At 39.1% G+C, this 25907-nt stretch overlaps 2 protein-coding genes across 2 annotated transcripts in view; one reads left to right on the top strand and one right to left on the bottom strand.

The window, feature by feature from the left end:
- Positions 1 to 25907, bottom strand: part of LOC135224816 (uncharacterized) — a 451449-nt gene that overhangs the window by 171334 nt on the left and 254208 nt on the right.
- Positions 1 to 25907, top strand: part of LOC135225081 (ATPase family AAA domain-containing protein 5-like) — a 72476-nt gene that overhangs the window by 26894 nt on the left and 19675 nt on the right. The window contains exons 4-6 of the mRNA XM_064264343.1: positions 16166 to 16682; positions 16817 to 16918; positions 25097 to 25233. Of these exons, the coding sequence (XP_064120413.1) occupies positions 16166 to 16682; positions 16817 to 16918; positions 25097 to 25233 (756 nt within the window). The remainder of the gene's footprint in view (positions 1 to 16165; positions 16683 to 16816; positions 16919 to 25096; positions 25234 to 25907) is intronic.

The raw sequence follows: 25907 nt of genomic DNA, 5'->3' as shown, positions 1-25907 counted from the left end.
GATCTATTTATTTACTATTAGGAAAGTGAGCTAACAGGAACTTTTCACCGGGTGACACAGGTCTTCCCCCAGAAATAGATTTTTCCTTTGTCAAAATCCCTTTTTGTAACAAATTGGAAGTCTCTAGGTGAATTTTTGAAAAAAAAACTTTTTCCTTACGTCCGTGCGGTAACTGCCGAAAAAATAATAAATTCTTTCGTGAGTTTGTCATAATGTATGCACCATCTTATATTAGCCGTTTACATAAAGTTTTTATATATGAAAATTGTTGTGCAATTTCTTGTAGAATACAACAAATATAACTCTGGTTGTAGCTTTTATCAGTTTTGAAATATTTTCATATAAATCACGATAAATAGAAAAAATTCGACCTTCGGTCAACTTTAACTTGACCGAAATTATAAAAAACTGCAATTGTAAGCTACAACACTTACAGTCTACTGTGCATTTCAGGGCCATGTCTAATTGGTTTTCGTCAATAAAATCTTACCAGAGCATCGGATATGGATCATATTTTGGAAATAACTATTTGAAGCCACGGCCTAATTGGCAAAAATATGCACTGATGTCTAAAGTTGATAATTAAGGCACTTATTGGAGTAAATCACAGAAATTTCAAGGGAAACTTAGCTAAATTTAGTAAGCACCCAGAGGGAGGCTACTTGTGACATACACTATGACATCAGGCTTAATAGCAGTGTTCCCAGTAGTGTGACAATGATCGTGGAAACAAATATTTGACCCTCTTGTTGAGAATTGTTGAGAATTACAATAATATTACGGTTTCCATTGGTGATACCACAGGTAATGAATAAGAATTTTATATACTGTATAAATATGACAACATTATAGCAAAGGAATTTGGTAAATATACATATTGCAATACTACTATTTTCATTGTACAATTTTACGTTGACTATAGGAATACATAGCCATTATAACCCAATTTCAATTTACATTTGTTCCGACACGGCATACAAACCTTTGGTCCTTTTACAATAGGAAGGTACTAGCGGCAGCTGGATAGGTCGTAAGCTTTCGAACAAGGGGTTCGGTAGTTAACTGCTTGTCCGACAGGCGCGCGCGCGCGACTGGGAGGTAAACAAATCACTTTTGCTTTCGGCCTGCTGGCGTGTAGACGTGTATCATCGCTCTCTGCCCGCTTCATCGTCGTTGCTTTCGCATGGTTGTGTTTTTCTTTTCGATTTATCTAGTGAAACTGAATTATAAGTACAATCATTTCATATTTATTTCCATTGAATTCAATTGTGAATTAAAGGATCTTGGTTTCTCCACGCCCTCCGATTACCCGAGTGCCGGGACTGAAGGGCGTAAGTGCGGGAATTCATTTTCCCAGAAATGATCCTCGTATTGTGGTATGCGGTGCCGAGGGCGGGAGAGCGCTCGCTCCGAGCTTATATTTTGGTTGAAAATGTGTAGATGAAAATCGTAAGTAAGTGCCTTTTCATTTATTTTTTTTTTGACCTGTATGCTCGTTGCCGAGCGAATGCGCTCGGCACGAAAACTTATTCTGTATGGAAGTGGAATCGCAAGTACAGTATTCTTTTCATTTTCATATATTTATTTGATTGTAGCAATACTCATTTTGGATCAGTTTCCGCTCTTACCCGGAAATTGATCCTTTCCCCTTTTTATTTGAATGAAGTGAAATCGCAAGTGCAGTTCTTTTTCATTTTCATATTTTATTGAGATTGCATTATTTACTTGGATCAATGGTTTCCGCTATTTCCCGGGAATTGAGCCTTCCCCTTTTATTTTATATGAAGTGGGAAATTGCAAGCGCAGTATTCTTTTTCATTTTTCATATATATTTTGATTGCATCAATTCATTATGGATCAAGGTTTCCGTTCATAATCGGGAATGGATCCTTTTACCCTTGCGCTCGGTACCGAGGGCGCAAATGCGCTCGCTCCTACCTAGCCCTTATTCATTGTGAAGTGAATCGTAATGCAAGATTCTTTTTCATGTTATTCCTTTTATTATTGATTGCATCAATATTTTATTTTGGTTCAAGTTCCGCTCAGTCAGGGAATGATCCTTATGCCCTTGCATTCGGTGCTGAGGGCACGATTGCTCTCGGGCTCTTATTATTATTGTTGGGTACATAAATGGTGCTGTCGGGGAAGGGGGTGAACGCAGAATCTCTCTCTCTCTCTCTCTCTCTCTCTCTCTCTCTCTCTCTCTCTCCTCTCTCTCTCTCTCCCCCCCCCCCCCCCCCCCCCCCCCGCTAAGCTCCCACAGATGGCCCTTCCCCTTCGGGGGGGAGGTTATCTGGGTTCTCCTCCTCGCCCGATCCGTCGAGCGCGGGGGAGGGCGCTCGGTGCCCGATGTACAATTTGTATTCGGGGTCTTCCGCTCGTTCGGTGTGGGGCTCACCCCCCCGCGCGAGGGGACTTCCCCCCCACTAATCACTACTACTGTTATTTCCGCAGGTGCTATTGCCACGAGGGTGGACCTTGGTGAGGTATGGACGTCCTTCGATTTGCATGGGGGGGGGGGGGGGGGGGGGGGGGGCGTGTCCTAAGTGTTCCAGGGGCGGCGGTTCTATGTCTGGGCCTGCTGCGGTCACCCATGGAGTGGTGACCACGACAACGATATCGACTCCAGGTGACGACGTCCCTCCTCACCTGGTGTACTCGCCTCACGTGGTAACAGTCTTGCCTACAGGGGGGGCGTGCCGCCGCCGCTCGTAGTTGCCGCACTGCCGCGACCACACTTCCGCTGCCCTAGAGCTCGCCCCTGGACCTGCCGCCGGTACCAGGATGTTGCTGGCTGCTGCTTCACCTCCTGTGTTTCCGGTGCTGCCTGCCGTACCTGCCAATTCTGTGCGGACTGTCCATGCAGTTGCTGCGCTGGCTGTCCCTGCCGTTGCTGCGCTGGCTGTCCCTGCCGATGCTGTGCTGGCTGTGCCTGTGTTCCTGAGATGCCCATACCTGCTGACGTCGTCCTGTTCGTGGTGGTACTACCCCAGACTTTGGTCTGTCTGTACAGGTGCGTCCAGGCCCTGTGGCTTCGGCTACAGCAGCCCCGGCTCCGCCCTGGATAGCAGATCTTACGTCTGTCCTGAGGAAGCTGACGAAGAAGAGGAGGAGGAAGGTGTCGTCGTCGTCGTCTTCATCTTCTTCATCGTCGTCGGCTGCCGCCTCTTCCCCTTCGACTTCTAAGGCTTCACAGCCGAGGAAGAAGAAGGTTGCCTCCTCCCTCCTAAGAAGTCTCCCATCGGGAGCTTCTCGGGACCCGTCTCACCTCGGTGGGATGGGAGGGTTCCTTCCGCTGGTCCTCCTGCTCCTTCGGGAGCGGGGCCCGTCTCTTCTTTTTCCGCAAGGAAGAAGACTACGGGGACCAGAGGGGTACCGGCTAACACCGGTACTTCCTAGCCTGGTGTCAGTGGTTCTGCCACTGCATCAGGGTCCGTCTCGGCCTCTCGTTCGCGGGAGGTACCGAGTGTACGGTCGCCTACCAGCGACCGTGCAGCCAGGAACCAGACCTCTGAGTCCGCTCAGCGTCAGGTTCACGGCACGGGGCGGAAGACTGGTGACAGCCGCTCATGCGACTCTCACCAGACCAGCTCTCGCTCTCGCGGCGACCAGCTGGCTACCCGGGGACGTGACGGTCCACGACTGGCCACGGGCTGAGGCTTGGAAGAGGTCCCCCCGTTCGCCGGTGCCAGCCACGGCTGGAACCAGCGATGTGACGTGCCGTGAGGACAAGCACCGGTCTCACTGTGACAGTGGAGCCTGCAGGTCGCCTGACCGTCGCTCTCACAGAGAGCGATCGGGTACGGCAACCAGCACCAGCTCTTCTGACACTCGAGATCGGGGCCGCTGTGCTCAGTCCAGCCGTTCTCCACAGCGAGACGGTTCGACCAGGCCTGCAGCTCGATCGCCACCGCGGGTTGACGATCGCCTGCAGCCCTCCAAGCCTGCTAGTTCTTGCCAGCGAGCGAGGAGGGAGCGTCAGGTTCTGCCTCTCCCGTACCTTCAACCTCGTCGGGTTACACCGGGAGGAGCGAGGTATTGAGGAGTGATTGTGAGGGGTGCGCCCCTCATGATCCCACCACGACGCCCTACGTGCCAGGCACGGGTTCTTGGACCGGCCAGGACGTATGCGCAAGTGGATGGAGAAGACCGAGAGGGGCTGTCGCTGTTCCCCCTTCTTAGGAGGAAGGTTCTCGGAATATGCTCTTGTTCGAAGGGCTTAACGGTCCTACTCTGCAAGATGCTGTGACTTCTGAGATCCAGAGGAACTTTGCCGAGGTTATGGCGCTGATTCGTCAGCACAACGACCTCGGGGAAGGATCGCCGCTCCACCAGCAGAGCCACGTCTCGGCTCGAGTCGTTTTGGGGCCCGAGAGGGAACCCAAATCGACGGTGGGGGGTCTGCCAGCGATCGGAGCTTGCCGACTGTGTTGAACCAGGTAGTCTCTCGTCTCCGGACAAGAAGGCTCTCACAGTTCTGGCCGGTCGAACAAGCTACTTCACCTCCTCTACTGCGACAGAGGCGTTTCTACGTGTCTTCGGACACCGTATTTGAATACCCCTTCGGTCCTCCTGAGAGGTTTCGACCTCGACGAGGACTGGAATGAGTCGGAGGACGGTATCGGCTCTCTCCTGTCAGGTGTCGATCAGCCCCACCCAGACGACGTTCACAGTGGCGGCAGACCCTTACCTACAGTATGAGTTCGTAACCCTCCTCGGGAAAACGTTTTCTCCTGACGATACGTTTTCCCAGACTCTGAGAGGCCATCGCCGTAAGGCGATGGCTGCTCCTTTTCTTCTCCAACTGCTAGTTCCGCTGGGAAGGCGAGCCAGTATCCAATTCCTCCCCCATTCCCTCTCTCCTTACGGCTACGAGGGAAAGGGGAGGGATCCTACAGAGATTTCTCTGTAAGATCCCACGTTAGGGGCTGCGCTACCGGGGGGACCTTCGGGTCCTACCTGACGTAAGCCCCCGGTCGTTGAGGAGGGATCCTGCCCCTTTCTCGATTTCTACGGGAATCGAGAGGACCACCAGCCGATATCGTTTGACGAATTCGGTGGGGGGTTTCGCAGTGCTTAGAATTCTACGGAATTTCTAGCGCACTCAGAGTGTTCGAGTTTTTTACGATCTCCAAACACTTAGGCGAGACCACGGTCCAAAGTGAGCGCAGAATCCCCGATAATTGTTTCACGATAATCGGGAACCTCGCTTATGCTCGAATTCCTGTAATTTCTAGCATTTGGAAGAAGACTGCTGCTGAAAGAAGAGTTATCTCACAGTAGGCGATTAACCTGGAATAGAGAGGAACGGACGAGAACTTCCAGTTTGGCTTGAACTATCGTCTTCGGTATTCTGTTCACCATTGAAGCTTTCCTTTGGGAAAGACTTCTCCTTCACTCTCTTGACTAGAGAACCGAAGGCAGGTCGATCTCCAATTTCCTTATTCTCATTCCTCGAGAGGAAAGAATTTAGGATGGAGGTCGTGGTACAGAACCTACAAATATACTACGTATATTACCCTCAAGCGACATGATTCTTTTAACAGTTGAATTGTCCGGGGGGTAGGCGCATCCGTAGTTCACTCTACGGTTTGTGACCGAGACGAATTGTATCTTAATTGAACTGCAACTCTTGGGTTGCCTGCAACCTCCCAGCAGTTATCAGTTTCGATTTTAGATACTTGGTATTGTCATGACAACACCAAATCAGCTTTTGTATTTACCGAAATCCGTTCGTTAAAATATAATTGCTCGAGCGTATTCTTTATGCTCGATGGTTCTAGCCGAACGCATTTCTTCGTGGAATAATGGATTACCTGGCAACTCAGGATGACGAGTCACCGAGAGCTATTGCGTATTGAACTGCCTGATAGCAGCTCAGTATCAGCTAGGTCTCGGAGATGCACGGTCGGTTACGTCTCTCTCTCCCCTGGTTTGATTGACTACCGAACCGTATCTCTGCCCAACAATCATGGACTTAGGTCTCTGATTAACGGGGATTCTCGCAATAATGAAGGACCATCTACTGCTGTGACGCTCGTTTCATCGCCTTCGACATTGCGAGAATTTTCAACAGAGATATCTCTTCGACTCTTTCATCTTTCTGTTTACCGCACGGTAACAGAAGTCTGTACTAGTCTCCCGCTGCATCGCGATAATGCGAATGATTTTTGCAGACATCTGAGTTTGTCTTCAAATATCTCGTATTCGTAGGTGTGCAATTATTCATTGCTCGCCCCGAATTAACAGATGTGTCAGAAGACATCGCCTACTCTCTGACCTGACAGCTCTACTTCCAAAATGTTCAGCCCATGAGAAGCAGTTCTTCAGGCAGTATTCCCTGTCTCTTCATTACTGAAAGCGCTCCGTCTTTTATTGCAACTACGATCCTCACCGGACAGCAATGAATAGCGTTAGCGTTCTCAGTCCTTTGTAGCACAGGTTCAGAATCTTGAGAATCCTTCTCTCGGTTCAGCTGTGAAGACGTAGGTTGCTTTTTCTGTACACCTTCGTCTTCAACGACACATAGTGTTGTTTCTCCTTAGCTGAGAATCAACTATACTATGAGATATCTTGCCATCAGGGACCTCGGTCTCTAGAAGGCAATTGACTTTCGCCTGTTGGGCACATGCCTTAAGAGAATCATCACCTCGCTCTGGCATCGGCGACGAACAAATTATTTGTTTAGTCTCTTGGCATAACCCTTTTAAGGCGAAGGTCACGTGACTTGCTCGGATGCTTGGACAACTTGCCTCCTTCCAAACGCAGTCAGTCGGCAGCTGTCAGAGCGCCCGAGTCAGTTACGAACTACGCTGTTGACTTAGTCGGTTGTTACAAAGCAATCATTACTTCGTTTTAATAGCTTGTCACAGTACCCATACCATCGACACCCACCATTGAGTGTCGGTGTCCTATCCACTACCGAGAAGAACTTCACTGCATGGGGATAGGAGAATGTGAGACACTTCGCTGCAGACGGATAGACCAGTATGGGTACAGGACATCACCGAAGTCGAGAAGAGGGATAGGTCATACGACCATTCCCTTCTTTTCCTCTGAGGTAATTGCATGACTTTTCCTGCGAAGTCAAGCATCCAGGGGATGGGGATTCGTGACGCTCGATTTCGTACCGACTTCGTAGCAAAGACTCAGAACCCTTCGGTTCCTGACGATCGGTTAGAGTCCTTCACAATCCCCTCCCTAATGGACTTCACCGCCTTCGATGCGAAGGAGATGCTGCTTTGTCCTGTGAAAGAAAGCGCGACCGCGCTTTCTGAAGAAACTCGACATCCCAGCAATGAGTGTTGAAGACTCTTCGTCAGCACCAAGATGACCTAGAAGTACACTCCCTCGAGTTACACAAGAACTTCTCCGTGGCGCAGGTACTGAAGGCAGGGTGCTGGTACAACCAGACCACTGGCACCTCCTTCTACCTTTTGGATATTGCCCACAGGTCCTAGGATCGTTTCCTTGGGACCCGTGGTGGCTGCTCAACACGTTGTGTAGCTAACCAGACCCTAGCAGGCTGAACAGCATCGAGTCCTGGTGTGACTGTAAGAATAGATAAGTGAATGAGAGTGACTGGCTTCTCTTCCTATCTTTTTCTCCCCCTCTACCTGGGTAGAGGGATACGGTCATCACCTTGCTGGATAAGGACGAGATGCCGGTGATAGCTACTCGACAGAGCCCCATCCTATCCCTTTCACTAGGGATGGGAGCGAATATCCACCACTTCCTCCTACAAGGGGGGGGAAGTGGATGCCAACAAGAGACAAACCATAACTTTATGTTGCCTCTTGCAAATAGGAACTTGTTCTTGTTTGCTGGTACGAAGAGATACGCTTGCCTCTCTCTTAGTACTTGGTCCAGAGGTCTGACCATTGATCCTGCGGTGCACACCCCGATCAATCGGACAGAGGCTTGGATCCCTCCCTCGCTCTTACGACCAGGGAGGCATTCCAAGGTTGGGCGAACACCAGTCTGTTCACAAAAGACTCAGATTCCTCCCACCAAGAAGTGAGTCTTCCTATTGTAAAAGGACCGAAGGTTTGTATGCCGTGTCGGAACAAATGACAATTTGTCCAAAATTGCATTTTTCCTAACTATACAAACCTGCGGTCCTTTTACACATAGTCCCCACCTCATGCCACCCCCTCACTCTGCAGTTTTTGCTTGGGCCAAAAGCAAAAGTGATTTGTTTACCTCCCAGTCCAAGCGCGCGCGCACCTGTCGGACAAGCAGTTAACTACCGAACCCCTTGTTCGAAAGCTTACAACCTATCAGCTGCCGCTAGTACCTTCCTATTGTAAAAGGACACCTCAGGGTTTGGTAGTTAGGAAAAATGCAATTTTGGACAAATTGTCATTTTCCTGATCAGTTATGCAAAACTTTTGGAACTAGTGATACACAATCATATTGAAATGAAAATACGATAGTTTAGAGGTGTTTGGTAAAATATTTTGGCCCGATATGCCTGGTAACCTTGCAGTATAGTAAACATCGCCGAGTCGCTGATGACAGGGCATAGCCAGGTTATACGTGACTGATGTTTCACCTATGGCAAGCCTAGCAAATTGTCCTCGTGGCGGTTAAACTGCTTTATTTTGCTTGTTTTTGCAGTAACTTCAAATTCATAAAAAAATAAACATAGATAAAACCTGGAATACATAGGCTCATGATAACCACTCAACAACCCTACAACAACATTAGTGTCAGTTTCAAGCACAGAATAATAATTGTGGAGTTGTGTGATATACAAATACTTTGGATTATCGGACTTGATCATGCATTTAAGGAAGTTAAGGTTAGAACATTTGCATTATGTTACATTCATTAAGCAGGACTAAGCAGGTACACGTGAACCGGAACTTTTGAGACAAAATGAATCAACAGAAACTCCAGGGTAACAATGGTTTTCACAGAGAGTATGTAAGACTTGGTGCATATTTCATGTTAAAGGAAACGTGAATTGCTCCAAGGAACTGTACTACAGAATTAATATTCTCATTGTATGCCCATTCCTTTATTGTACTTTACTTAAAACACATGATTCATTGGAAAGATGAGAGAGAGAGAGTAGGGTAGGTGTTTGTGTGTGTGTGAAACAAAACAAAACAAAAGTAATTACCCCCCCCCCCCCCCCCCCCCACAATATCTACTATTACTACTACTACCAACATCTGAGTCTTCATTCCTAAAGTATATGGGCGGGGTGTCTAGTAAAGTACGTCATACTACAGTATAAATGAGTGGGATGACCTTCAGTAATGACGTTTCACTAGCCTTCCTCTGGGTGCTTACTAAATTTAGCTAAGTTTCCCTTGAAATTTCTGAAATTTACTCCGATAAGTGCCTTAATTATTAACATTAGACATCAGTGCATATTTTTGCCAATTAGGCCGTGGCTTCAAATAGTTATTTCCAAAATACGATCCATATCTGATGCTTTGGGAAGATTTTGTCAGCGAAAACCTATTAGACACGACCCTGAAAGACATAGTAGTAATATTCAATCAATTACCTTAATTTTGTAAGAAATGGGAAGTCTAGCACAATATTTCGATTTATGGTGAATTGTAGAAAACAACTTTTTTTATGTCCGCACATTACGAATTCATGCATCATATTGTGATACTATCTTCTCTGTGTTGCTTTGATTGTTTTACAATTTGTTATATACCAAAATCATCGCAATTTAGTGTACAATACAACAACAAAAAATTAACTCATTAGCTTTAACCGTTTTGCTCTCAGCGCGATTTGTATATAATTACATATGTAATTGTTTTTTGCGCTGTCATATATTCCAATACAGGCGGCCCGCTGTTAACGGCACAATCGCTCAACGGCGAATCGGTTTTACGGCAGTCGTCAAAAATATTCATTAAAAAAATAAGGCATTTTAAAGGTATCTTTACAGCACAATTTTCAGTTAGCGCCGCTAGCGCCGTTGTCTTAACGAGCTCATACATTTGTAGAAATGCCGTTCAGACCATAAAGGTTATGCAAATTATGTTAAATTTTATGGAGAGTTAATACGTAGGTATTAGGGTAAAATATATGCCTCTGACGCTGTTCTATGCCGAAAATATCGAGTTACACAAGTGCAAATTTAGCTATGGATGTGTCGATTTATAAATGTTCATGCTTTTGTTTAAAATGTGTATGAAAATGTATTACGTGTGAGGTATTTTTATTTCTGCACAGAAATATGATACAAAGGCAGCTTTTGAAACTGCCCATCACGTTATCAAATATGATGTTTTTTCATGGTCTTTCTTGTGAGCCGCCGCCTGCCGCCTTTCCGAAAATATCGATTTTAAAAAAGTGCAAATTAGCGATCGATGTATTGATTTTATAAATGTTTATGCTTTTATGTTTAAAATGTGTATGAAAATGTATTACGAATAGGGTATTTTTATTTCTGTGCAGAAATATTATCAAAAGGTAGCTTTTGAAACTGCCCTTCAAGTTATCGACTACGATGTTTTTTCAAGTTCGTTCTTGTATGCCGCCGTCTGCCGCTCTTCCGAAAATATAGAGTTAAAAAGAGTGCAAATTTAGCAATCAATGTGTTGATTTTTTAAATGTTTATGCTTTTATGTTTAAAAAAATGTGTATGAAAATATAGTTCGTAAAGGTATTTTCATTTTTGTACAGAAATAAGATACAAATTAAAGCAGCCTTTGTAACTACGCTCCACGTTGTCATGGGATGTTTTTTCATGTTCATTCTTGTCCGCCAGTTCCGAAAAATGCATTGTGTTATTTTATTAATTATGCATCTTTTCCATAAATCCTTTAAAAAGTTATACATTATTTCACTGTATCCAAGAATATTGTATGTATTCTCATATTTTGAAATACTACGGCAAATTTAAGCCAGTATTCCGCGGAGCGGCCAATGTTGTGGTTTGAAATCAGCTGATGAATACGAGTTTGTTTCACCATAACGCAATTCTGAGTGAATGCTCTTGCTTCTAGTTAGCATAAACAAATATCTAGATACTTGAATTATATGAGACAAAGTTATTTTTCCTTATACAACGTGTTTTTAGGTGGAAATATTTTTTGAATGTCTCGTTGTGAATGTGAACTACTTTTTTTTCGTTAACAGATTACGTTGGCGGCATGTTTATTGTGTAAAAAATTACGTGATTCCGTTCGCAATAATCTTTTATATCATCGTAATACGAACTTTACGTTATTTGTCTTATATCGCCGTGAAACCAACAGTAAAATGTGTTCTTTCAAGCACAGTAGTTTTGATTAAAAGGATTTTATCCCAATTTTATCTACGGTTGTGTTTGATGGCATACGTTTACTGCAGTTTTATCCTTGTTGCCAATGTACAATAATAGTAGTCATTAGCAGCTTGAACAGTTTTCTCAGCTTCAGTTATAACTAGGTTTAAATTTAATAGTATATTTCCCGATTGATCTTTAACTATATTGATCTTTGATCTATAGCGAATAAAGTTATTACATTAAGATATCTCAGTTCTATTCTATACATAACGCCATTTATAACAACTACGGTAATGTTGTACTGTAGTACGATGATTGAAATACAAGCCAAACGGATGTTATCCAGTTCGGTTGTACTTAGAAAAAAAAAAAAAAAAAACAAAAAAAAATTTCTCGTTCGGTTGTTCATGGCTGTACACGTTCACGGGGAACGCACGTATAACGTTAAAACCATACTTTCATCATTCTCTTTTGCTGTTATTGAACTTATGTAACTAGAAGATGGATAAAGTTAGGCCATTGTAATTTGATCTCTCATAGAATTGGACTATCGTAAGACTAATGATCGTAACTTGAACACTACAGCTACCTGTACACTGTATAAACTTTATTATATATCTTTACATACTCTAGACACCCAAAGGATTAAAGCTAGGCTTTTTTAACTTTACAGTATTTACAATGCTATCATGTACTGTACAGTACTACTGTACAGTAAATTCTATAGTACTATACTGCATAAATATAATTTTACTTATTGCACCGTTGTGGGATTACGGCGCCTTTGACTGGTCTATAGTTTTGAAAGAAGGTGTGCGGTGGCCGTAGGCTTTAAAATCGCTTAGCGTCGAAAATCGCTTGGGCGTCGGCGGTCAGGAACGGAACCCCTGCCGCTAACCGAGGGCCGCCTGTATTTATATATGATAATGATTTTATGTTCATTTCTGATAGTTGCATACTAAACTTCAGGCAATGACAATAAAAGGAGTCAAAAACTAAGTGTGCTGTGATTTTTTTTTTTAAAAACCTTTTTATTCTGCTTCGGCGCTCACTCCCGAACCCCGCCAGCATACGGGAGACACTTTCGGAAATACCGGCTCATCATAAGTCTATGCTACAATAGTGTGTGATGGAGATTGCCCGTTCTCCCTCCTCGAACTTCTACAGCTGCCTTTTTTATGGGGGAAAAGATTCCTGATGTTGGAGACAGTCATATTACTGTTGACTATCAGCACCTGTCAAACAAACCCCCTACACAATGGAAACTACTTGCATAGGGTTGGAATCCATCAGGGAGGGAGACTATATGGTCTCGGTTGACCTTATGGGTGCTCATTTTTATATTCCATCAAGTCCTTTGCTATTTATCATCATCATCATTTTTTTTTAAGATGTGATTTTTAACTTTTATTTATCCCTACCCTTTCCCTTTTGATAAGTGAAAGTCATGATATATTACTTATCATAGGCATAGGTTAACAGCATTTCAGTTTTACGATGCTTGACTTGCCAATATTGTCAATAACTATATTTTTGGCGCCGGTAAGCATTTTATTGGAGTTGGTAGGTGGTTTATTGGCATCTGTAAGCAAATTTGGTGCTGGTAAGCAGTTTATCGGCATTTGTGGTGTCGAATAGCCATTTATTACCATATTTAGTATGATGTTCTGGTTATCAATGATTTTCAGTTATTGGTGCTCGGCAGAGAAGAAAATCACTGCTGTTATCCTGGGACTGCCTGTATTTAGTAAAAAAAAAAAAAAAAAAAAAAAACTTTTTTATGAATAAGTAACTTCTCAGCTTATTGGACTTTTGTACTTGTCAACTGAGTTATGATAATTGGTTTCTGCTTTGCTTCCATTTTGATGTAATACGTTTACGTATAGGTAAATCTCTTATTTTAATCTACAGTATGAAGTACAGGTTAGTATAGGTTAAAACTATTTGGAATAGCTGTTAGCAGTTTGAAATCTAGGAAAGATTCAAGGCCAGGCTATAATATGGGGACTTTTTTACTTATCAGAAAGCCAGACCCCAAAGATTGTGTTTAGTTGAGGTGCTGTTATGTAGACCATCATGGAATGCAGTTTATCGTATGAAAGTAAATTCCATTCGGTAAAATTTGCTGCATATAATGTACTCAGAACACAACCATACTGGAATCAAAATCTGTTGAGTTGAATTATGGTACAGAAGTGGACCTTTAAAAAAGAGGCGTCAGATGGCAGGATAATGAGAAATTGCTATACAGAATTGAATTTTGATATAGAAGTGAAACTTTCAAGATGAGGAGTCAGATGGCAGTGTAATAAGAAATTGCCATATAGAAGTGAAACTTTAAAGATAAGTCAGATGGCAGGATAATGATAAATGATGGTACAGTTAAAATTTTTGAGGTAAAACTTACCCTCCATCATTAGCTTTATCTGGGGCTAATTGGCACAGGCTTAGAAAAAGCGAACACTGCCAATAGTTACTCCCCCACCCTGTTAGTGGGTGGGAGTAAGACGGCAAGTGTTTTGGTTGATCAGTCTTCTCTTTTTAGTGAATACATCCAGGGGTGTAGACAAGTGTTCTAAAAGTTTTTTTGATCAGTATTTGGCAATACTATATATGGATTCTTCTTCTGTCTCTTCCCTATCAAAATCTATTAGATTTTGTAAGGTAAGTTACAAGACCAGATTGGTAATTGATATACACACTGTGTGATTGATGTACATCGCATGAACTTCCAGGGTCATCCAGAGGTGATTTACAATTCTGACAACCTTCGTGATCATTGCAAGGATTGGTGTTTGGGAAAGTTAAAGTGAATGAATGGCCAAATTAGAAGAGAAAGATAGACTTAGGAGAGAGTAAAAGAACAGCCTTGAATCTAGGTTTTCTTTAGAATTAAAAACCTGGCCACGACATTAGAGATAAGTCTGTAGTTTCTTCTACCATGAAGCTTAACATTGATTACCGAACCGATTTTCTCAGTAATTATATATAATTAATGAATAAATAGAGTGAATGGGTCTTACTTTACGTGGTTAGTATAGTCATTCCTTTTCATTTATGAACATTTTACTGAAGTATCTCCAGAGAATGAAGACAGAAGAGAAGTACAAAAAAAATGACAAATGGTTATAAAATTGCATAGAAGATTTTTTACATTTTCACTTGTATGTCCCAAAAAAATGAACATAGGTTCTTGTAATAAGCAACATTGTCAGAGCCTAGGGCGTATTCCATGGATACTGCCCAGAAGCGCAAAGTGAAATGACATGCCGTAACTTCCCTTCCACCAGTTGCCGCACTTGATACAACAAGCGAGTGTTGCCGTGTTACTCTTTTTTTCATCTATTTCAGAGAGATTACACTTGCTTCCAAATGCCAAAGTTTTTATTATCTATAGGTATGTAGGTATGTGAGTGCATGTATGTATGGATTGTGTGCACAGTATGTATCCAAATGTCTGAATCTAGATAACCAGAAGTAATGTATATTTTGCTTCATCATATGCCTTGTGCAAGGGGAATTTTTGCACAAGTTTTGCATGGTCTGTAAAAATGCAAATAAAAGCTTATTTCCAGAGTTTGAACACTAAATATGACCCTAATCATGCTCCCTAAGTATGAAACTCACTTTTAAATGAAATCATAGATACTGTAATTTCATTTAAAAGTTATCTTGCTGGTTTACCCCCACCTCCTAAAGGGTGGGGGAGTAACCAATGGGAGCATTTGCTCATTAATGATTTTTTCAATTTTAACACTTATCAAACCTGCAGCAAGTAGCTGCAGATAAAGCTATTGATAGAGGATAAGTACCTAAAAATTCATATTGTAAAAATCATTAGTCTAGAAGGTTCATTTGTAGTTGAGATTAGAGAAAGTGAAGTAGGGAAAGGAAAATGGCATGGACATGTCTTCAGCGCTATCCTAGAGAGAATAGTATATTTTACTGTTAGTCCGATTCTCTTGGCATCAGAAGAATTGCAAGATCTAGACTTACATGATTGAGTACTATGAGGTGGGCAGTTTTAGATTTGGTGAAATTTGTGTAAGTTAAAGTGCAAGAAAGCATGAGAAATTAAATGTCATAGAAACTCTTTAAGTTGTACAGTACTGGAACAATGATGATGGTTGTTTGGTAGTATTACATGAGTTAAAATACTATAGATATAATGTTATTGGTGTTTCATATTTCAACCCTTAGGCTACCATTGTTGTAGTATTGTTTGCTTGTTTGGATGTCAGCGGCATCCCAGTATTCACAGTAATGGTTTGCATTTATGGTTAGTACCACCAATTGATGATGTATTATATGGCCAACTTTGAGGTATCTCAATGTAGAATTTTTCTTTTTACCTTCATAAGCACATGTGTACCTAAAATTTATGAGGGCTACTGATTTAGTCAAGTTGGTATTCACATTTTCTTGAAGTGTTTCATTCCTTATACTAGTGCAAAATTATGAAGTAATCTTACTGGCAGAATTGTGGATTAGAACCTGTTTCTTCAAAGTTGACATTTTAGACACTTACCAGTCACTACTTTGCTGAAATCCAATACAGAGAAGAGCCAAGTTACTGTAGATTTTGCAAAGTTGAGTCTTTGGGAACAAGCTTTTATGGAATAGAGTTCCCATGTTAGAATAAACAGTAAATTAAGTAAGTTTCAGGAAATAGACAGATAAGGTTTAGATTTTTTTTTACATGAAAACATGAACCCTACCAGAATTTAGTCTAAATATTAACTAAAACGTACAATAAAGATAATGGTTTAAACTCTATAGAAATATAAAACTTTTTGTATGTTCATTTGTTGGTGTATCAGGATACATATTCAACTTGCTTTTGTCAGAGTGAAAGTTCTTTTCAGTAATTTAATGGAAAACTCTCAAAGTCCAATATTTATGGATACATTTCTCTTTCAGACATTGTCTTTAAAGGAGGAGGCTGAAAATGATCTCCCAAAATATAGATGCACTTCAATTTACCAAGAGAATATATTCAACAAAACAAAACCACTTGAATCCAGTTCATCATTAACTGAAAGTACCTCACATGATGTGACTTCTGTTGTTGTTATTCTGAATGCCTTAAAAAAAAATAATCCAAGATTCCCTGTTTTCTCCACTTTTAAATTATACCTTGATCAGAAGAAAGAAGCTGTGGAGTCATATAAAAGAGAATTGGGTAGAGATGATAAGATATCTCTTATTGATTTAGAGGAGGAAGAAACAAAATCAGACAAGAGAAAGAGGAGAAGCAAAGATGGACTTTCAAGGAGGGGTAGAAAGAAAAAAGGTAGTGGTAAAACAACTAGAAGGTCAGAGGAGATGCAAGAGATTGAGGAAATGCCACCACTCCCAGTTTGGCAGGAAAGAATACCTAATGTTTGGACTCAAGTTTATGCTCCAAAGAAGGGTAGCCATGTAATTGGGAACAAATGTAAGTTTTTTGTTCTTTGGAAATTTTGACTTCACTTATATATGCCATAGCAATTGACAATGAGCTGTTTTTATTTTTAAGTGATGAAAAGTCAAGTTTATGACCAAGTAAGGACATTTTCTTATTTATCTCAGGTCATGTAAAAAAGTTGAGGAGATGGCTAAAGGACTGGAAAAGTAAATCAGAAGCTTTTGCTGCTAAAGAAAGAAATAAGAATGCAAGGTTATCGAAGAAAGGCAAGTAATTTATTTTATAATATGATTTTATTGCTTCTGTAACTTCCGTAATTTATTATAGAGAATTAATTGTGAATATTAATTTTTATATATTGTATGCTAATTTTTTGTACTGTTTTTAACTAAAGTCTAAAATATTTTCCAATAAGAGTTGGTTTTTTAGTGGTTTTGTGTAATATGAAACCATCAAGGTTTATTAGGATAATGTAAGGTCAGTGAAATAGATATGCTAGCTGGTTCAGGATTAAATTAATACTAGAGCCATCTTTATCAGTGTTGTCATGTAAGCTTCCAAGGATTTAAATTTTATATATATATATGTGTAATATATATATATTATATATATATATATATATATATATATATCTATATATATATATATATAGATATATCTATATATATATATATATATATATATGGGATTTGGCCAGTAGTTTTGAGATATGATCAATAGAATAATTATGAGAAGTACAAGACGGTTTACTCAACCAAAAAGCTATTGCTGGGGCATGAATGAAGAAGTCTTAATATCTGCCTAGTTGTTAGATAATACATAAGTGTCCATCAAGCATGCATATAGCTGTGGCTGAGCCACCTATAACTCCCTACAGGATGCATCACCTATGGCCTATTACAGTATGAGTACAGAAGGTACCTGATAAATAGATTTTTAGAATTCTTTTGCCAATTTACTGGCTCCAGTTTTAATGTCCTCAATAATCACAAGGGATAGGCCCAGAACCCCCCCGTGTTATCCTGCCCCCCCCCCCCCCTCAAAAATTGCTTAAAACTGCTTACTTTAATAGTTATCCCACCCAAGACCACTATTCTCATGTTTATAACTGCCTACTTTAGTTCAAACACAAAATATGTCTTCAACTATCACCTTAAGCTAAATTCAAGACAGTTTCAAAGTTATTTTACAACATTAGCCATAAAAATATATGTACAGTGGGGCCATCGCTTAGTCGCGGATCAGCAATCACGGATTCAGTTATTCGCGGGTTTTTCCTCGGACCACTTCTCAATCTATATCACTGGTATGAATAGCAGCATCGAGGGCTTGTCCGTTGTAGGCTAAGCCTTGTCAGGTTCTGGTAACCAGCAAATGCATGAACAAGATTTCACATTATGATATTAACTGACAATAAAGGTAATAAAACCATTCTCACCTTATATATTATTGGCATATCTTCATAATATTATAGCCTATTCATGGAATAATTCCACATCATTGACATCAACTTGTAGTTGAATGGCCAGCAGAAATGTAAACATTGAGTTACATTTAACAGCACCTTTGCCATTCTTAACCTTTTAGAAATGTTAATAGTAGTAGTGTAATTACAGTAGTAATAACATTTAGGAAAACATTACTTTTCAATTCGAACTTCATTGTTGTTTTGGTATAACGTAATCAACTCTGAACGCTGCAGTCATACAAACGATAATTGTCATAGATTGTCATATTGTTGTTTGCGATCGGCGATGGAGCGTAAATGTAATAAAACCATTTTTACCTTATATATTATTGTCATATATTCATAATAAAATGCATATCTTATATATTATTGGCATATCTTTATAATAAAAAACCTCTTCAAGGAATAATTCCTTGGGGAATGCATTTTTCAAAAGATAAAAATACACTTTACATGTTTACAGCATGCAATGATTACTTTATTTTGATGTGATTACATTAATTTTACAGTATGGTACTCTAAGCAGTACAGTAACTTTTTTTTATCATAAATGTATATTCATTCACGAAAAAAATACGTATGACAACCGTGACGTCACCAAACCTAGTCTCTTTGGTACATACTATTTTTACACAATGTGAGTGGTTACACCGTTCTACAAACTACCAATGTATTTTTACGTAAGTATCCTCTAAATTCTGTCATAAATCACTTTACTTACTTTTTTTGTGGAGCCCAAATACTACGTATATCCCTGGAAAATTAACGAAATCTTGAATTTTATCATAGAGCAAGATTCACTAATTACGTACTGTGTTTTCTTCTTCTTTTCAAGACTAAATGCATTTTTTAGGATACACTCATTTACAAATTTTCAAATATACTATGAATGTAAATAGCAAAATCTCTCTCTCTCTCTCTCTCTCTCTCTCTCTCTCTCTCTCTCTCTCTCTCTCATCACTTACAGTAAAAATCTATAATACTGATCTATTATTCTGTGATTTACGAAACTGCTTCAATACAACTTTTATAGTTGACTAAATGATTTTCACATTATAACAGTATACAAAAGAATATCTTATCACTATCCATGTTTCATTTCTTATCACCATAAAAATATTTAAAATACAAATTTCATTGTGTTATTCTCCAGCTAAGCTAGTAACAGTATTCTCTCATCCCAAGCTGTTTCTCTCTCTCTCTCTCTCGTCTCTCTTCCCTCCTCTCTCTCTCTCTCTCTCTCTCTCTCACAATGAAATATGAATTACTGTATCATAATATCATAAACTATTATGTACAAAGTTAAAAATAATAATAATTCCATTAATAAATTAGTTTCTTTTAGCAACTAAATTGTTTTCCAAAATAATTCTTTCGGTAATAAACGTGCATCAGCTAATTCTAAACGTAAACAAAAGACAAAAATAGATTTTTATTGCTGTATTTTGCTATAAATTAATATTATAGTTGGGTGCTGTAATCATTACAGTAAATCATGTTTTTTTTATCATAAATATGTTCATTCACGAAATAGATATACTATGTACTTTTAGTTTGGTGCAGCAGCCAAATCATGAAAATAGAAAGGAATTGTTAGGTAATTATACTTTTGTTTGCTGATGTGATGAAGGGGAAATTGAAGATAGGAAAGAATAACTTTGGAACTGTCTTGAATTTAGTTTAAGGTGATAGTTGAAGACATATTTGGTGCTTGAACTAAAGTAGGCAGTTATAAACATTGAAATAGTGGTCTTGGGTGGGTTAATTATTAAAGTAGGCAGTTTAAAGCAATTTTTAGGGGGGGTACCAGGATAACATGGGTATTTACTTATCACGGGGGGTTCTGGGCCCTATCCCCCGTGATTAACGAGGCCCTACTGTAGTATACATGCTACTAAACAATGTAGCTTACTAGCCTATGGATTACAGCTAGAAGCCTACATATGCATATGCTATTATGTACTCACGTGGGGCTCTTTTCTTTTATAAGGAAAGAGAGGGAGAGAGGTAAGAGAAATATCAAAATTATGTAAATCATATGGGTATTCACCAACGATCTATGTTGATAAAGATGGCAACGATTTTGCAGTGCAATCCGATGAATAATAAAGATAATGCCACCAGCAGCATGCAGCGAAACACCTCTTCCCTTCTTCACAACACGTAAATATATTACACGTAATAACCTTCATCTGACGTTTAGGTTTCTTTCCCATAAGAGTAAAAGAATCAGGGCTTTTGGATGCCACATAATTAACTTGTTTATATGGATACAATTTAAAGAACGTGGCAAACACGACTTCAGTAACAACATACGTAAACAAAACGTGGGTAGGCCAGTATTGCCAAATGGGAATGGCAATTTTTGCTAGATTTTGCTCCATAAAGTGCTAAAAAATTCACATCATACACAACAATGCCACCAAGCCAATTTCAACTGATTGCTCTCTTTTTCAATCCAAACATGTTTCTAACATACACAGTGTACTTGTATATTACGTTATGATTCCTAATAATTTCAAAACCTATTCTGTTCAATTCCTGAAAATGGTTTTGCAAGATTTTGTTCTTTTTTTCTTACATGATATATCAAGCATAGTAGAATAAAAGAAATATTCTTGCTAATTACCTCAAGAAAATGAAAGCTAGCATTAAAAATGCAAAATTGGTAACACTGGACTCAACAGATCGGCGCATCTGCAACTGTACATAGATAGTTATGTGTAGATGGTGTTAGTAGTATAAATGATAGTTATTGTATTATTAAAAAATATCAAAATAAATGAAATCGCAAAGGTGATTCTATTTCATGTTTTTCCTAAACGCGTAGCCTAAAAGGAAAACGTTATTTTGTTTGTTTCATTCTGCCACAAACCCCTAACAATGCAGGGGACATATGATCATTCTAAACGATTATTTACTACCGTCACTATTAAAATTTTGAAAGATAATCTTGCTTTGAATGCTACCATAATTTGATTATCATATATGTACGTACATTTTGTCAGCTGGCTGGCCTCGCATAGATTAAAGTTGATTTCACTGATATGGAATTGCTCCCCGAATAGCCTTTTTATTATGAAGATATGATGATAATATATAAGGTAAAAAATGGTTTTACGTATTTCGTTTATGCTTCGTCGCCAATATAGAGAGAGAGAGAGTTACACGGAGTTAAAAGGATTACGATGTCTCGAAGACTTATTAGTCCATCTAAAGAGACATCATGTGCTCCATTATTCATTTTATTCAGCTTCGGCTATAACCTGCAGCTTCAGTTTACTGGGATTCTTCCTTCAGATCTCCATTAAATGAAGAATGGGTAAAAATGTATTTTATTTTTACTTTTGGAAGCCACCATTGAACATCAGCAGTTACAACTTAAATGCAACTCGATAAATGATCGATAGTTATGGCAGATGACGTCAGCAATCAGCTGTTTCTCGAGAGAGAGAGAGAGAGAGAGAGACTGGTGCCTGATTAGGTTGTAACACTGACTTATATCCATTATCAAAAGTTGAATAATAGTGTATTGAGAATAATGATCATTTTATTAAAATTGTTGTTTTACTGTCTAATCATATTGTATATATTATTATCATATTATAGTATTATGATAAGAACTTAGCGATCTACTATTTGCAGTCTGGTTTTGTTTACATTCTTAAAATATTCAACTGATTTCGTTTTACCAATATCATCACTGCTTTTAGTTGCCGAATGGAACTTAATTCAGAGATATGCCTATAATATATAAGGTGAGAATGGTTTTATTACCATTATTGTCAGTTAATATCATAATGTGAATCTGTCCTTGTATGTTGGTGGTTATCGCACTGCAACTAGACTTAGCCTACCAATGAACGTCATACATAAACCTCGAATAGGCTATTCATTATGAAGATATGCCAATAATATGTAAGGTGAGAACGGTTTTATTGCCTTTATTGTCAGTTAACCCTCTTACACCGATTGGACATATTAAACGTCGAGTCAAAATGTCTCCCGTATGCCGATTGTACGTATCATATGTCGGCTCAAAAAATTTTTTTTTTAAATTCGCGGAAAAATACTTTTAGGCCTACCAGCCGAAAACTTTTGAATCACGCGCCTTGGGGGATGCTGGGAGTTCACGGATCAAGGCGTTGTTTTGTTTACAATCGCTACGCAGGCGCGCAAGCGCGAATTTCTTTCTTATCGCACTAAAAAGTATCAGTGACACATCTCAAAAATTATTTCATCACTTTGACATAATTTTTGCACCATTTTAAATTACCCTTTATATGAAGTATTGTATATGAAAATGTGCGCAATTTCATGTAAAATACAACAAAAAAATACTCATGATTGTAGCTTTTATCAGTTTTGAAATATTTTCGTATAAATAACGATAAGTGCAAAAATTTTCATTTCACCTTCGGTCACTTTGACTCTACCGAAATGGTCGAGAAACGCAATTGTAAGCTAAAATTCTTATATTATAGTAATATTCAATCATTTGCCTTCATTTTGCAACAAATTGGACATCTCTAGCACAATATTTTGATTTATGGTGAATTTATGAAAAAACTTTTTCCTTACGTTCGTGCGATAACTCTTCCGATAAATTTTTTCTTTGTGCGATTGTTCCCTAATGTTTGCACCCTTTTAAATTTGCCGTTACATAAAGTTTTATATATGGAAATGTGCGCAATTTCATGCACATACAACTAAAAACAACCCATGGTTTTTGTAGCTTGTATCAGTTTCGAAATATTTTCATTAAATAAGAACGTTAAAGTGCAAAATTTTTCAACATTTTCGTCAACTTTGACTCTACCGAAATGGTCCGAAAACGCAATTGTGAAAGCTAAAACTCTTATATTCTAGTAATATTCAATCATTTACTTCATTTTGCAATGACTTGGAAGTCTCTAGCACAATATTTTGATTTATGGTGAATTTATGAAAACAAAAAAAAACTTTTTCCTTACGTCCGCGCGGTAACTCTTCCAAAAAAATCAATTTTTTTTGTGCGATTGTCGAAATGTTTGCACCATTTAAAATTCGCTGTTACATAAAGTTTTATATATGAAAATGTGCGCAATTTCATGTAGAATACATCTAAAAATGATTGAAGGTTGTAGCTTTTCTCTTTTTTTGAAATATTTGCATATAAATCACGATAAATAGAAAAAAAAACCACGTCGGTCAAATTTGACTCTACCGAAATAGTTGAAAAAACGCAATTGTAAGCTAAAACTCTTACGGCCTAGTAATATTCCGTCATTTTCCTTCATTTTGAAACAAATTCGAAGTCTCTAGAACAATATTGTGATTTATGGTGAATTTTTGAAAAATATATTTACCTTCACTCTGCGCGCCGATTCGCCGGCCGCAAGTCTCCGAAATACGTACATCGCATTATCCTAACATTTGCTCCTTTTCATATTAGCCGTTTTATAGAGTTTCATATATCAAAATGTGCGAAATTTCATGAAGAACACAATAAAAAATAATTGAAGGTTGTAGCTTTTTCCATCTCCGAAATATATGCATATAAGAAATATATATATAAAAATTTCGACATTCCGTCAAATTTAACTCTTCCGAAATGGTCGAAATCTGCAATTCTAATCTAAAACTCTTACAGTATCGTAATATTCAATCATTTGTCTTAATTTTGAAACAAATTGGAAGTCTCTAGAACAATATTTAGAATTACGGTGAATTTTAGAAAAAAAATTTTTTTTTACGTCTGCGCGTTACGAATTCGTAGATCATTTTGTGATAATATTTTTCTGGTGTTGCTTTTATTGTTTTACTATGTATTATATATCAAAATGATTGCAATTTATGGTACAATACAACGAAAAAAAAATAACTCGTTAGCTTTGACCGTTTTTTGCACAGCGTGATTTGAATACAATTATCTATGAATTTTTTTTTTCGCTACCATATATCGCATTATTTACATATGATGATGATATTATTTTTCATTTCTGATGATTGCATACTAAACTTCAGGCAATGACAAAAAATGAGCCAAAAATGAACTCTTAATCTTCAAAACTAAGCACGCTGTGATTTTTTGAAAAAATTATTTTTTCCGCTTCCGCGCTCACTCCAAACCGGCGCCGGCATACGGGAGAGGTTTTGATTTTTAGGGCTTCGGCGTAAGAGGGTTAATTTCATAATGTGAGTTTTTATGTTTGTTGGTGATTATCGGACCATGGCCAAGGCTTAGCCTACCGATAAACATTGCATATGCAACACGTTTGTCCCTCGATGCTGCGATTCATACCAGTGATATAGCATGAGAGGCGGTCCAAGAAAAAACCTGTGAATGACTGATTCTGTGATTGCTGATCCACGACTAAGCGATGCCCCACTGTAAAACTCTGTGGCATGGGTGTAGAATACTACCACTGTAGGTCCTGGATGTCGTAAAAGGCGACTAAAACGACAGCTGCTGCCTTTCCAGTCACACTTCTTAGTAAAAGGCTAGGCCCACCACCAATAACTGTGGAAACTGCTGCCTTGCAGTCTTAAATTTTAGTAAAACATAACATTGCAGCATTGCAGAACACTCCCGACTTCATTCATATTTTCATGCTTTTTGACCATTTTTAGGGAGATATTGTACTATTACGATTGTATTTCAGGGAATAATATAATGTTTCCTTTTAATAATCAGCACAACGTATCTTGGTTCAGTAAAACAACCTTTGCAAAATAAATGGACATGAAAAGAACCACTGATTAACCAACTTTTCAAAACTATTGCCGACCAATCTACATCAAGGATTGGTCATGACATGATTAGTGGGCGGGGCTTAGCTGCAAAGCTAGGTGGACTGCTCTAGATGGGATTTTTGGCAGAAAGGTTACAAGATAGAAAAGAGCAGATGGGATAGTATATAGAATCTTTTCAGGTAAGGTAGCTCCGAGAACCTAAGTTTTAGGACTGATAAGTAATTTTCTTCCTCATTAACAGGTGATGATGATTTTACATTGTCAGAGGAATCAAGTTCTGACGAGGAAGACTTTGTCAGCACTTACTTGCTCTGTGGACCACCTGGTGTTGGGAAGACTGCAGTTGTTTATGCTCTTGCTGCTGAATTAGGCTACAATGTAGGTTTGCTGTTATTTTGCTTTATTTGCAATAATTTGAATGTGTATAAGCATTACTCTTACCTATCTTATATTGGAAGTGGCAGAAATGTAAGTTTAGCATCTCTGAAAATCTAATCGTAACTCACTTATTTCATAAAATGTGTTGGCTAAGTATTTTTAAGAATGAAATGAATGGCTTTATTAAACAGTGTTCATGGTGTGCCTAACACTTGCCTCAGTAAAAATGAATGATTATTCTTCTACAGACCAGTGACCTTCAAACAAATGTCATTGGCTTGCATGCTGATGCAAGATCTATGGAAACTGTTTGTTGCCATGGGATATCTAGTTCTAGTTGGATATTAACACTTCCTTTAAACATGGATATGATGTTATTGAGCAAAAGCTGTGTAGCTAATCCATTAAGTGGTTTTTAGGAACAATTTTGGTTATACCATTGGTACAACAAGTTCCAGGTGCTTGGTAAGTCTTGTAATGTTTAGGCATCATATCATCAGCTATGAAATGTAAATTTAAGAAAGTCGCATAGATTCACTTAGACTTAGTCGTAATTGTGTAGCAAAAATGCAAACGGAGACAGTAAGGAGAATAAATGTGTTACTTGCCATCCTGGGTAAAATAAAAGAATTTTAAGGTGAAACTTAACTCTATCTGTTACGGACTCTGAGATC

This window comes from Macrobrachium nipponense, chromosome 12 (assembly GCF_015104395.2).
Source record: "Macrobrachium nipponense isolate FS-2020 chromosome 12, ASM1510439v2, whole genome shotgun sequence".
NCBI classification, from domain to species: domain Eukaryota; kingdom Metazoa; phylum Arthropoda; class Malacostraca; order Decapoda; family Palaemonidae; genus Macrobrachium; species Macrobrachium nipponense.
The sequence above is the reverse complement of the archived record's forward strand: the minus strand, read 5'-3'. Positions and strand labels throughout refer to the sequence as shown.